The 14,936-nt window shown below is 36.3% G+C and overlaps 1 protein-coding gene across 4 annotated transcripts in view; it reads left to right on the plus strand.

Annotated features, from left to right (window-relative positions):
- plxnb3 (plexin B3) overlaps positions 1-14,600 on the plus strand; it is a 75,508-nt gene extending 60,908 nt beyond the window's left edge. For all 4 annotated transcript variants that reach the window (XM_079897157.1, XM_079897159.1, XM_079897158.1 and 1 more), the window contains exons 19-35: positions 410-568; positions 1,564-1,712; positions 1,865-1,965; positions 2,512-2,729; positions 3,215-3,393; positions 4,017-4,083; positions 4,927-5,073; positions 5,170-5,329; positions 5,420-5,523; positions 6,367-6,448; positions 6,596-6,762; positions 6,923-7,083; positions 9,729-9,876; positions 10,050-10,114; positions 10,229-10,304; positions 11,137-11,211; positions 11,294-14,600. In XM_079897157.1, the coding sequence (XP_079753283.1) occupies positions 410-568; positions 1,564-1,712; positions 1,865-1,965; positions 2,512-2,729; positions 3,215-3,393; positions 4,017-4,083; positions 4,927-5,073; positions 5,170-5,329; positions 5,420-5,523; positions 6,367-6,448; positions 6,596-6,762; positions 6,923-7,083; positions 9,729-9,876; positions 10,050-10,114; positions 10,229-10,304; positions 11,137-11,211; positions 11,294-11,398 (2,163 nt within the window). In that variant the 3' untranslated portion in view covers positions 11,399-14,600. The remainder of the gene's footprint in view (positions 1-409; positions 569-1,563; positions 1,713-1,864; positions 1,966-2,511; positions 2,730-3,214; positions 3,394-4,016; positions 4,084-4,926; positions 5,074-5,169; positions 5,330-5,419; positions 5,524-6,366; positions 6,449-6,595; positions 6,763-6,922; positions 7,084-9,728; positions 9,877-10,049; positions 10,115-10,228; positions 10,305-11,136; positions 11,212-11,293) is intronic.
- The last annotated feature ends 336 nt before the right edge of the window (positions 14,601-14,936 follow it).

Here is a 14,936-nt window from a genome sequence, read left to right on the forward strand (position 1 = left end):
TACAAGTGCTATGGAAGCCTCTAGAGCTGAAACTCAGATATGATATTAGTCGTTTAGTTTCTGACGCGTGCTGTAAGTTGTCGACCATTCACAACACACTTGGCCAGCTGACCAATCAGAGCAGAGTAGGATGGCGGTAAGGAGTTTAGAGACTAGATCCTTGATCAAACCGTACGTATATTATGAGAAAAATTAGTTTGTTGTCCATGGATGCATGTAAACCTATTATAAGAGACCTCCAAAACAAAATTAGGGACCTTTAAAATAGCATAATAGGGGCAATAGCATAAATAGTTTTATTTCAATTAACAAAAATGATTTTTAGTTAACTATAATAACCCTGTTGTTTTGCACCAAAGCAGTTGTAATTTAGTTGAAGTGACTGAGGACGTGTGTTTTGTCTCTGAAGGGAAAGGGACTGACTCTGGCCATGAGCAGAGAGGAAGTTCTGGCCCGGCTGGGGAAGGAAGAATGTGACGTCAAGACTCTGGATAACACGCACCTGTACTGCGAACCACCTGAGGAACAGCCTCTCGCCCTGGACGACGACGACTTACCCAAGCTTACGGTCAGTCTGAATCCAGTGACTTCTGTAGTTGTTTCAGTGCACATGTTTTTTTTTTTAAAATGTTACCAAAAGGTTATTTTTATTCTGGTGCAATCGCCAAATACAGTTTGAGTGTCATAGTTTTAGTCAGACAAACATTGTGTTGACAAACATGACAAGTTTTGAGCATCACAGTTTTTATATCCGCACAGAAAGTGAAATGCTGCATGAAGTGATCAAATCAGAGCCAATTAGAACATGTGTGATGTTTAACAGAGGCACTCTTTAGCAGACTTGTTTTGTGTAGGGTTTTTCAATAGGGAATTAGAGATTTTAACGTTTTGGTTTATTTTGGATATTCAATTGTGCATGTTAATATCATCTATTATTAGATTACCATTGCTGTTTATTTAAAAGTTAAACTTTAAAAACATCAAATGTAACACTGTTAAATGTACATTTTTGCACATATCAAAATTAATCCATTTTTATACTCATTTTACTGTAAATTATTTCAATGCATTGTAATTTAAAACAATTGATTTTAGTTTTTTTAATGTATACATTATTTATTAATAAATAAAACAGAGAAATATTATTTATTTAGACAAAAGAGTATAATCAAATAGTATAAGATTTAATATCATTATTGGCCATAATATAAAAATTATTATTGGCTTATCAGCCAGAATTTTGACTTTGTGCTTCCCTAACTCTTTCTACTGTATGAAGCGTTGTGAAAAAACTTAAGTTGAAATCACATTGGCTTGTGTCTTCTTCAGAGGCATATATCATCGCTAAACAACCATGTCTGGTCTGTCTTGAGTGGTTTATGTTATTGTCTCTGCTGTGAAAATGAGGTTTTTACTACCGACTGTGGCCTGGAACCAGTCTGTTTAAATAGATGTAATTTATTGCTTCACGCTGTCTCTTATCACACCTGCTTAGGATTGTGTCTTTATTTTGCCATCACATGCTAACATCTATGTGTGTGTGTGTGTGTGTGTCTCACTCAGGTGTTAATGGGAAACTTGGCGTTTGACTTGGGTCGGGTGCAGTACGACAACGATTTACACTCACCGGTGCCTCTGGCGGCTCAGATCGGCCTGGCAGCGGGGGCCGCGGTGGTGGTTCTCATCGTGCTGGTCATCATTCTCATGTACAGGTAGAGTGAGCTCAGATTCCTCACCCTTCTGAGCTTGTCGTCATGACAATGAGCCGTGAACTCAAATCCAGCACTCAGGAAGAATTCTAATGGTATCCATTTGTTAACGGTCGTGCTCTAACCCTGTGTTTGCTCTCGCTCTGTTTGTAAAGGCGGAAGAGTAAACAGGCTCTGAGAGACTATAAAAAGGTTCTGGTGCAGCTGGAGACTCTGGAGATAAATGTTGGAGACCAGTGCAGGAAAGAGTTCACTGGTATGACAGGACTTTTTCATCCATACAGTTTGCCCTTGCTATAATATACCATGGAAGCCATTAGTCATAGACTTAAAGTACCAGTGAGGCTGATTAAACTGCTGATATTTTGAGATGATGATTTATGATGCTGGCTGTCTGTCTGTCTGTCTGTCTGTCTGTCTATCTATCTATCTATCTATCTATCTATCTATCTATCTATCTATCTATCTATCTATCTATCTATCTATCTATCTATCTATCTATCTATCTATCTATCTATCTATCATTATTTTAAAATATATGTAAAAGCTGTTTACCCTGTGTGAAGATTACTATATATAATAAATAATCTTCACACAGTGCTTTCATAAACAGCTTTCATAATCTTTGTAATTTTTATTTCATTATTATAATAACAGTTATAGTAGTAACTGTAATACTATGGTGTTTGGAAACACAATGTAGTTACCATGGTTTGTAATTGTTAATTGAAATATGAAAAATGATATTGTTATCAATATTCTGCCATCCACCCTTTTAAACAAGCTGTTTCCTGCCCTCCAGATCTGATGACGGAGATGATGGATCTGAGCAGTGACGTTGGTGGTCCTGGTATCCCGTTTCTGGATTACCGCACATATGCAGAGCGTGTTTTCTTCCCCGGCCAGAAGGGTGCGCCACTGAGTCAGAATCTAGATTTGCCTGATTTCCGTAGGCAGACGGTGGAGCAGGGCCTGGGTCAGCTCAACAACCTGCTCAACAACAGACTCTTCCTTATACGGGTCAGTGAAGTGCCTTGTTTGTGCTGTCAGTTCGGCTCCAGCTTCCTGTAGAGAAAAAGAAAGCTGGAGTGTAATTACAGTGTTTATGCCGCTGGCGTATTTAAGTGCATCAGTGGCTGTTTTTGGAGCCATGATTTCACCTCAAAGACTAAACAAAGGATGAAACAGAACGCAAATGTAATATTCAATTTGCATTAATGCAGCTGGATGCCTGTTTAGCACAGGGAGATCTCAGTCGCTATCTTCTTCATGCTTTATCTGCGTTTAAACTGCCAAACTGTCAGGCAGCAGTGAAGAAACTTCAGAGCTGAACTTCAGCATTTTAAATATTTATCCATCTCTGTAGTCTGAGGCTTTGTTGATGTTTACTAGCGCAGTTTTTTTGAAAGCTCAAACTGTTTGATTGAAATTGGTCAAACTAGTATGCTCTTGTAGGGAACATCTGTGGCACTATTGCTGGTAAACTCTCCTCTGGGTTCCTCTAGTTCATCCACACTCTGGAGGCACAGCAGAGTTTCTCACAGAGGGACAGAGGTTACATTGCGTCTCTTCTCACGATGGCCCTTCATGATAAGCTGGAATACTTCACTGATGTTATGAAGACCCTACTGGGGGATCTAGTTCAGCAGTATGTGGCCAAGAACCCCAAACTCATGCTGCGCAGGTATTTCACATTCACCTTTTATTTATTTGGCATACATTTATTTTACAGTTATTTTACCCAAAACAACTTAGTGCATTCAAAGCACACATTTTATCAGTATAAGAGTTCTTTGAATCATATGCGTGACCTTGGCATTGATATTTACTATCTTTATGTTTGGAGTCACTGAGATCCCAATGTTGTATGCTCAAAAATATGAATAGAAATTCAGATCAATAAATTAATGTATAATTTTCCTAATATATTATATCATTTATTTAGTTCCTTTTTGACCTTCTGTTTTCCCACAAAGCAGGTGGTAATTCAAAAATGTCATTTAGTTATGCTGTATTGTGGCTTTGTGTATGTTTTCAAGAACACATCAATAATATTCAATAAGTAATAATAAGTAGACTAATAAGACTACTAGTTTAAATTATCTGCATTTATTCATGTTTATTTTACTCCCAACAGAAATAATGTAACAAGGTTCTAACTCACATAAAATAAATACAAAAATTTCAAAAGAATACATCATGTGTTTGTTACAAACAAGAAAAAAATAACAATTGGTCTGATCCGTCCTGATCTGATTATAGTAAATCTAATCTGAAGTGATATAACACGCGTGTTGTCATTTGTAGGACTGAGACGGTTGTGGAAAAGATGCTGACCAACTGGATGTCCATCTGTCTCTACTCTTTCCTCAAGGTATCAGAGCATGTGATCGCTTCAATTATATGCATTTGCATTGATTAATAGTGAATAATCAGTTTTATAGATTTGTAGTATTATTACTACTATTATTTCATTAAAATCTATTTCTTGTGACAAAAAAACATTTCATATGTATTTTTATTTTTCACAAGATTTTAATAAATAATATATTATTGTTATATATGATATAATAATAATATATTATAATTTTTCTCAGATGTCTTTTACTATATTGCTGTTGCTGTTTAGCATGTTCACAGAGGTCTGCTTTGTATCTTAACTGTGGTAAAATCACTGTAAAGGCCCCAATATACTCGCAGCGAAGTTCTTTTTCTTTTCTTCGCTTAGGGGTAAAAAAAGAAGTTCGAAATCCCTTTGCAGCGTTATCCTGTTAGCAAACATCCCGACGCCACCCACAATGATAAAAGCGGTGTTTAGATGAAAATGTAAATATGTGCTGCGCACTTTCCTGAACAGAAGAAATGAACCGGAGAGTTCCACATCAAAGAAGGCGGAGCCTCAGAGCCACACCCACCCTTATGTAAACGCCACAGACCAATGGTAGTTTGAAGATTTTTACTAGCCAATTTTTCCAGAAAGTTTCAAACTCCCGAAACGAACACAAAATGAACTTTGTTTTGGTCTGATTTTGTTCGAAATTACGTCTCACCAGTTTGTTCTTTTTCACTTGAAGTATATTGAGGCCTTAACATTAGACTTCTCATGGGTTATGGTTTTAATAAAACATCTCCTCATAAAACTTCATCTTCAAGATTTATTGTGACAGGCATAAATGCAGTTGCTAATGCATGTAAATGTGTGCGTGTGTTTGTGCAGGAGGTTGCTGGTGAGCCTCTGTATAAGTTGTACAGGGCTATTAAATACCAGGTAGATAAAGGACCAGTGGATGCAGTGACGGGCAAAGCCAAACGCACTCTCAACGACAGCCACCTGCTCAGAGAGGACATCGACTACTGCTCTGTGGTGTGTCTCTGTAATACTTCCATCTCAATGCTGCACAAAACAAATCTCCTAAATGAATAAATCGGTTAAGACAAGAGTTTGTGTTTCCCATCTCAGACTCTGACAGTGCTGGTGAAGAGTGGTGTTGAGGTCCAGCCCTGCCCTGTTAAAGTTCTGGACACTGACACCATCACTCAGGTTAAAGATAAAATCCTGGACCAGATTTATAAAGGAGCGCCATTCTCCCAGAGACCAGCCGCAGACTCACTGGACCTTGGTACGGTTTTGGTAGATACATCTAGACTAGTCACTACTATGTTTGGTTTATTTGTAAAAGCTTCATATTTTGCATATTGTGTTCCTTCAGAGTGGCGATCCGGCCAGGCAGGTCACCTGACTCTGTCTGATGATGATGTCACAGGCATCGTTCAGGGTCGCTGGAAACGGATTAACACTTTACAGCACTACAAGGTATAGTTCATTCAGATGAATTGGTTGATAAATGGGTTGGTTGAATGTGGGTCGGCTGATTAGTTAATTGGCTGGTTGGTTGGCTAATTGGTTAGTGGGATGGTTTACTTGTTTCTTTGTAGCTTTGATTGATTGTCTGGTTGGTTGATTCTGAGGGGCTGTTTACACAACACCGTTTTCAACTAAAAACGTAAAAATTATGCATTTTGGTCGTTCGTTTGGATGCCTGAAAAAGCTAAATTTTGAAAATGGGTTTCAAAGTGCACGTTTTTGAAAACGGTCTCCGTGTAAACAACAAAAACGCGAATCTCTGAAGACGATGATGTCATGCACACACGTATTACGTGTTCAGTCTATAGTGTTTCATCGCCATCTAAGGGCCTGGCAGCAGAATACAGGGTTTTTAGTCTTTTTCGCGGATGTGAATGTGGATTTAGTCTTTTACACTGTCATGTGAATGGGGATCGTTTTGACAAAGGTGTCGTCTATACGTGGAAAACTCAAAGGAAAAACGTCTCCGTTTTAAGCATATTGTTGTCGTGTAAACGTAACCTGAGGGTTGGTTGATATTTTGAGTCAGTCTGTTGATTTTATGAGTTTGGTTGGTTTATTTTGTAAGTTGACTGGTTAATTTTGTGAGTTGGTTGGTTGATTTGTAAGTTGACTGGTTGATTTGTAAGTTGACTGGTTGATTTTGTGAGATTGTTTGATGTTTTGATTTGGATGGCTGATTTTTGAGAGTTGGTTGGTTGATTTTGTTAATTGATTGGTTGATTTTGTGAGTTGGTTGGTTGGTTGACTTGATTTAGCTCTAAGTCTCTCTCTTTCCTCTTGTTTTCTCAGGTACCTGACGGGGCCACCGTCGCTCTCATCCCTCGTTCCCAGAGTTCTCTTGGAGTAAATCAGGTCTACCAAACTGGAGAGAGTAAGTTGAATACTTTTTGGTCAATAAAAAATAAACTTTTATCACTTCACTTTATTTTACACATTATTCACTGCGTTACTTACCATCTGAGAGCAAAAATGATATATATCGTGTTGATATCTGGTCTGCTCCTTGCAATTGCTGTAGAAACTCCAATGCTGGAGGGAGAGGAGGAGGAAGGCCTTCGGCTATGGCATCTGGTGAAGCCGAGCGAAGATGCTGAGATCCCCAAACACAGGAAGAGCAGCATGAGAGAGAGAGAGCGGGCAAAAGCCATTCCTGAGATCTACCTTACACGACTGCTTTCAATGAAGGTAAGTGAGATGTTTGTGATTGAGTCATCTTTAAAACGGCATACACAAAATCACTTCAAACGGATCTTGCCGCTGCTTATGTTTGTTTGAGATGTGTTTTCTGCTGCTGACTGTCAGTGTGATTGAAAGCTGCTCTGTGTTTATAAATGTGTATCTTCAGGGCACGCTGCAGAAGTTTGTAGATGATGTCTTTGTAGCCATACTGAGTACGAAACGGCCTCCACCCATCGCCGTCAGATTCTTCTTTGACTTCCTGGACGACATGGCAGAGAAACACGGCATCGACGACCCAGAGACCGTTCACATCTGGAAAACAAACAGGTCGGCATAACTGCCTACATCTATAAAACTATTTAATTAAGGGTTTTGAGCTGTACGGCTCAGGAATTTAGATTAAATATGACATTTGAAGTGGACATATTTTTGTTTCACTTGATTGTTAGTTTTTTTAAGACATTCATTTTGTCATTCTATGGTTATTGAAAAACTGGGAAATTCAGGGAATTTGGAAATGTGATTTTCAGGTCTAGAAAAGTATACTGAATGTGTTCTTTTTAGGGCTGTCAAACAATCAATCGCGATTAATCTCATCCAAAATAAAAGTTTGTTTTTACATAATATATGTGTGTGTATGGTGTATAATTATTTTCTATATATAAATACACACACATGCATGTATATATTTAAGAAATATTTGCATGTATATACTGTGTATATATATTTATATTATACATAATTTATATTATATATAAATATTTTACATATAAATAACACATTTTTCTTAAATATATATATGCATGTGTGTGTATTTATATATAGAAAATAATTATACTCCATACACACACATATATTATGTAAACACAAACTTTTATTTTGGATGCGATTAATCGCGATTAATCGTTTGACAGCCCTAGTTTTTTTGTGTGTAATTTTTGTATTTTCTCAAAAAAAGTCTACAAATTAGTTTAAATCTTTATCCAGTAATCTTGATTTACTGGTAAAGTGATGGATATTCATTAGTCCAGGGGTTCCCAAACTTTTTCGTTCTAGGACCCACCTAGACAAGTATAATCAATCTCAAGACCCACTTGCACTGGTGCTACCAACTTTCTCAGTTGGTCGCACCAGCATGATTTGGTCGCACATTTTTATTTTATTTTTTTGCTACATGCCATGGGATTAATCAATGCATACTGATGGTCTTAATCTGCATTCCCTAGTTTTGCACTGATGTAAAAAGACTGACAGTGACAAGACCTCATATTAGCAAAATATTTTAAACTTTTAACTCTTAAAAAAACTTTTAAAAACATGTATGTTCTTTAATGTTTGATTATAATTTTACCGTCTTCACATAGGGATGGGAAATGATAAGATTTTATCAATAATAATAATGCCGCTGACGATTCTGATTATCGATCCGATTCTTTAACGATTCTCTTATCGATTCTTGATAGCACTGTGTGGAAAAATGTAGTCTATGCTTTTCAAAAAAAACAAAAACAAGGGGTTTTATTTATTTTAAAGCTTAAACTTGAGTAAGCAAACTGTACTTTTTATGTAATTTATGTAATAAATAGAACTTTATTGTAAAGTGTTACTGATTCAAACGTCTCCTGAGTTCACTGTTGGAAAGATCAGTTGTCCATTCATTAAAATGAATCGTTCAAATGAGTAATTAGTTCGCGAATTGGACATGTCGTGCGCGTTGTGTGATTATCCCCGCAGTTAGGACATAGACATCCAAGATTTGTGTCAACACAGAAAACGTTTCATCACTGGATCATTTTTTTCTTTAATTAAAGTGTTGTTTTATGTCAGCTGGATGTCTGGGACGCTTTTCAGAGAAGATAAGGCAAGAACTTATTTAGCACAATTCACACCCAGCGGTAATTGAGGAAGAAGAAAAAAATCTCCGAATGCTCCACATGAAACTTTGGTCTTCCGACCTTTTACCACCGTGTCGATTTATTTTGATTAATATGTGCGAGGGAGAGAGAGCAATACAGCGCTTAGTTTGGAGACGGTGAAGTCTTTTTTACACTTTCGCCTGGCTCCGAAGAGAGAGAGAGAGAGCGCGCGCGTGCGACCGAGTAGGCTACTCTCTCTGCTCGTTCTTTCAGTTAAATGTGCACTGTGACTATGTCACAAGCGCTGCAGTTCATCTAACGTTACATTACTTAGCGATCAAATAACACTTTGGCGGCCGCTAAAACTCATAGTCGTTTGGTCATTAATCGGACTGGTTTTGTTTCACTCATCGTAACGTAAATTTAGCTGCAGCTAAGTGCCTTTGTGCGACCCACCTTTTCTCACTGTGTGACCCACAAGTGGGTCGCGACCCACAGTTTGAAAACCACTGCATTAGTCTATAGGAGAGGAAATCCATTTTTCATCCATTTCATAAAGTACAAATGCAAACATTTTTCTTGTTGCTCTAATGTAATATATTTTATTGACTAAATATTACTATTGTAGAATAAAACATGCTCGCAAGACACGTTGTTGTCTGATTTCCGAAGGAATCGTTCCTTTGAATGGGTTCTTTTCATTGAAAGCGGTTCTCAAATTGGTCTGAATGACTCCTGTGTGACTAATAATTTTTAAATCCATTTATTACAAAGATAATTGAAAAGCTCTGGAAATTTGTGAAATCTGAAAATGTCTATAGTGAATATAATTTGTTGTGCATATTTCCATTTTGTGATATTAATCGTCACTGTCCTTGTGTAAAGTTTGCTGAGCAAGCAAATCATTATTTTTTCCCCCCAATCAGTTGGTTGAACTGGTTCAGAAATTGGTCTGAATGATTCATTAGTGAATCCTTCTGGATTTGAATTGATTTTTAGAAATCCTTACTCTGTGATTGCAAATGATTGGAATGGTCTTGGAGAACCCTCATGTTTCTATGTTCGTTATATTAAATGTTAATTTAAATGCACTCTTGTCTTCCCTCCGCCTTACAGTTTGCCTTTGCGTTTCTGGGTCAACATCTTGAAGAATCCTCAGTTTGTCTTTGACGTGCAGGTGACGGATAGCGTGGATGCCGTCCTTTCCGTGATCGCACAGACCTTCATTGATTCCTGCACTACATCCGAGCACAAAGTGGGCCGGGTCAGTACAGCAATTAACCTCTTGACCTCTCTAGCGGTGACCTCATTATGGTAGAGAGTGTGCATGTAGAGCGAGAATATGAACAAGGGCAGGAAAGAGAAAAAGAAAATAAACAAAAGCTCAAGGATGCCGTAGCACTGAAAGGAGCTCATTGTCGTGTGTCTCGTCCTCAGGATTCTCCAGTAAATAAGCTGTTGTATGCCAGAGAAATCCCACGATACAAGCAGTTGGTGGAGCGGTGAGAAATCTAAATGTTATACAGTGATTCGGCCCTTTTCAAATCTATCAGCACTGAAATGGATACAGGAAGTTGATGATATTTCGTGCTATAAAGCTTCCTCCTCTCCTGCAGGTACTACAGTGATATTCACAACGCCGTGTCTGGCTGTTACCAGGAAATGAACTCAACCCTCACAGAGCTGTCTGGGGTGAGACTGAATTTTATTCTGTTCTAAATGAAACTCTGACTGTGTTTTTACATTTTAACAGACAGCAGGGTCCAAAATTATGAAACCACATTGATAATGTTAATGTCTAGTTTAAGGGTTAATGAAGTGACACTTATTTGTTTTTCTGTTCATTTATTAAACATTACTTGAATACACGCTGATCATGTTTTTAATTTCGGAATTACAATTAATTTTGATTTATCATTTATTTATTTGATATGTCATGTGGTGTTTTTTGAATTTTTAAAAAACTGTTTTGACTTTTTTTTTTAATTCTTTTTTATTTTTTAATAAATAACTTGATTTAGTAATAAAAAAAACATGTCATGTGATGCGACAACTTTTTGAATTGGAAAATCTTTTTACAAATTTAATTAATAATTTGTGCGATTTGTAAAATAAACAGCTTTTCATGTGGTGCAAGATCTTTTTGAATTAATTGTAAAATATTACATTATTTTTGAATTCATTCATTTGTTGAGGGTCAAAAACTGGTTTTGAATAAATAATTGGAAAATATAAAAAATATCCATTGAATTAATAATTTGTGATATTTGTTTAAAAAAACACACCATGTCATGTGGTTTAGACTTTTGAATTTTTTAATTAATTTGTGCTATTTGTAAAAAAAAAAAAAAAATGTTATGGGGTGCAACAAATTTTAAACATTTACATTTTTTTATACATGTATATGGCAAATTATTTTTGTGTTTTGAACAAAATTTTCCTTCCTTTTTAAAATGTTTTTCTATTTCTTCATCATAAACACTTAAACTTGCTATTTTTAAGTTTCTGATCTGTCTGTTTTCAGAGCTTTGCATCCGAGATGAACAGTTTGGTGGCGTTGCATGAGCTGTACAAATATATCAACAAATACTATGATCAGGTCAGTATGGAACTGATTCAAGCTTCTTATGTTGTTTGTGTGAGAGCAAATTAATATATCTCTCATATTGCATTATGTGCAGATTATCATGTCTCTGGAGGAAGACGCTGCGGGTCAAAAGATGCAGTTGGCATATCGGCTTCAGCAGGTCGCCGCCCTGGTGGAGAATAAAGTCACTGACCTTTAGACTTTGACCTTTTACCGTCTAAACTCATCAATAATCACATCTGAGAGAAATCAGATCAGTGCTTTTCGATTGATCGGCTGATGTATTGCTACCGCTACGTCAAACCCTTGCGTGCTTCCACAGCCGTTCACATAAACTCGCTGTATATTCTTAACAAAAGGGAACAGGAAATGAAGTAATGATCACTATCTTTCGATAAATCCTTCGATAAATGGGATTTTTATTGGAGAAGGATTGCTTTTCAGACTCTGAACTACTCACAGGAGTATTGACTGATGGTGTGTGTGTGTGTGTGTGTGTGTGTGAGCTTGTATGTCTGAAAGGGTCTGCTGTATATGTGAAGTTTACTCATTTGAAATTCTCTGACCCAAGTCTATTTTAATGACACTACTGAAGCATTTCAAAAGACACATTTTATATTGTTTTATATTTTACATTTTATGGAGTTTCATGAACTGTTTCAACAAAACCCATCACGTTCAACCATTACAATCATGTCAGCGCTGTGGACAAGTCCCACATGTACTTCTACTGTACATGGAGTATTTCGTTCCAGGATTAGAAATGTTCTGCTCCTCCACTATCAAATCCTAAACTCAAAGACTGTCCTTGGCCGTGTTGTATTAACCTTTTATACTAACATTTCTACATTAGTATTGCAGATCAAAACAAGTATTAAGCTTTTACAGGGGCCGTAGTGTAAGTCTATGCACACAAGTGCCAGAACATGTTATAAGAGCACAATATTTGTGTGTGTTTTTGTGTAGCTTTATGTTTGCATGCAAAAGAAAGACAAACGGTCACAGTTTTCAAGTTTTCTGCTGATCTCAAATCTTAGAATTTCTCACACAGGGATACAACATTGTTAAATGTGCTCATCTGAATTCTGATTGGTTGCACTATAGCCTGGTTAACTTTAGTTGATCTTAACGTTAATGCACCTTCACGCCCAAGATTTGTGATAGATCCCTGTAAAATATGGGTCCAGGCTATATTTCACTCTCAAATCAACAAAAAAATATATTTTATATTTTGCACAAAATATTTTTACACTTGATCCAATATATCATTATTATTTTTATTTTTGCATTGTATCGTAATTCTTGTAAAAATGTCAGAATTCACAAAAACGTAATGGTCCTGAAAAAGGGCTTGATTTTTTTTTTTTTTTTTCTTCAATCAAAATAAAATGTCGGTAACACTTTACAATAAGGTCTGATTTGGTAACATTAACTAATGTATTAATGAACATGAACTAACAATGAGCAATACATTTATTACAGTATTTATTAATCTTTGTTAATGCTAATCAAAATACAGACATTCATTGTTTGTTAGTTCACAGTGCATTAACTAACGTTAACAAATACAACTTTTGATTTTAATAATGTATTATGAAATTAATATTAACTAAGATTAATTCATTTTAAATGTTCATCAGTTCTTGTTAACTAAAGTATTTGCCTAATGTTAACTAAATGAAACCTTATTGTAAAGTGTTACCAAGATTTCTTAATGATTTGATTTGATTTAAGCATGAAATAAGACCTGGGAGTGTTTGTGAGATTCACCCACACTTACACATGGCATTGATTTCCTAATGCTTTGAATTTAACAGCACAAGAGAGCACAATTCTCAAAGATTCAGTCTCATGCGTGAAAATTGAAGTGCAGCTGGAATGTCCAGTTTCTTGGGAGATATTGAAACAAAACTGGGACATTTTGGGTTGACAAGTGGAGAAAAGCGTCTTTATCCGCTTGGTCCCGATGATTTGAAAAGCAGCAGTTGGCTTGAGAGTTGTGTACATCAGACACTGAATAGAAACTAACTTATTATATTGTAAATAATGCTTATTTATACATGAGCGCCAAATGTGCCTTCTTTGTTACTTTTTATAATGTCTACCAAGTAAACATGCTTGACATTACTTGCCAAATGGAGAAGAAGATGAACTGTGGCACAGCTGTTGCCTGTTGTAAAGATCATGAAGCAGAGTCTCAGGATTCTCAATGGATTCAGTACAAACACTCATGTGTAACCTAATTCATTTCTAGTTTGCCCTACCAGCTCATTTCCTGGAGTGATCTGTGTTCACCGTGATGGTGTAAATTGCATTTTTGTGTGTGTGTGTGTGTGCATCTGTTCTTTTTAGCTTCTTATAATTTGTTTTTGCCTGAAGCACTTTGTGTTTACATTTTGGCTTATCCATAATGTCTAATTTTTTTAGTTTGATCATGAAGCTGATGTTACGTGCTTCAACACAGTCTCTTTTGTGTATAAAACTGAAAATAATGAATTTAATGCTATCTAGACATCTCAAATGTATTTTTGAAGGCTTCCCTGTTCCTGCATTTATTTATGTGATTTTGAGCTATTAGGCTTCATCATAATAATGTATGCACAGGGTTGGGTTTTAAAAATGGGAAACATTAGTTTTCTCATTCTGTGTGTTTATTATCCTGTTGTTGAATGTGTTTGGCCTCTTGGTGTATTTTTCTGATTATTATAGGCTGATGCATGCTTGAGATTTGATTGGATTTTCTGATTGGGTTGCTTTTTGAGAGGTCGCTCGATGGACTGCGTTATGAGTGCATGGCTCTCATAAAAACACTGAGAATGTGTGTGTGTGTGTGTGTGTGTATGCATGAGAGTAAATGTAGCGCTTCGTACATGATGTTGAGGTTTTTTTAGGAAATCTCCTGTTATGTGCACTTTTCTCTGAGAGAATCCAGCTAAATCTTTTTGTACAGTCTTGCGATTTACTGTTTTGCCAATTGCGTGGATTACAGCTTTGTATCTTTGCAGATAAACAATTCAGACCGTTGTTTAGAGAATTGTTGGTGTACATGGAGCCCTTGCCCGGCACCGAGTTTTACACAACTTTTATACAAGGGTTCAAAAAAATAATAATATATGGTAATTTTCTAATGAAGTTGGGGTTAAAAGAGAACTTAAACCCAGTCTAAAGACTTACTCTTTTGTATTTGTATTGTGTATAGTTTGCTAACAACTGTGTATATGTGCCTGTACATATTGTGAAGAGGACATGTTCTTTTTCTTTCTTTCTTTCTTTTTCTTTTTTTTTTTACTTGGACAGAGTTGCTCTCTCCAATCAAGAGAAATTGGGAGCCGGAATGTTAAAATGAGTGAAATGGAAATTTGTATCTGGGGAAAAAAAATAAAGCTATAATTTTAACAGTGAAGATGTGTTTGGGTTTTGAGTTTGAGTTTTGTATATCTGTTGACATCAAAACAAAAGAGGGTCCGAAATCGCATGCTGTCTTGAGTAGGTACTAGGTAGGTGCTATAAAAGTACGCTTTGAATTCAGACATACTACTTTTATCACATACTATTTTTTGCCTATATAGGGAAGTATGTGATTTTTGGATGCAGCCAATATTTTAAATGGATGGATCCCACAAATTCTGAACCATTTTCGTGAAAATTAGGTAACACTTTAGGTACCACTAGTTAATCCGTTAACAAATTTTAAGTGACAATGAGCATGTGTTTGTTATAGTATTTATGAATCTTTG

Source organism: Squalius cephalus (genome assembly GCF_949319135.1).
Source record: "Squalius cephalus genome assembly, chromosome: 16".
NCBI classification, from domain to species: Eukaryota; Metazoa; Chordata; class Actinopteri; order Cypriniformes; family Leuciscidae; genus Squalius; species Squalius cephalus.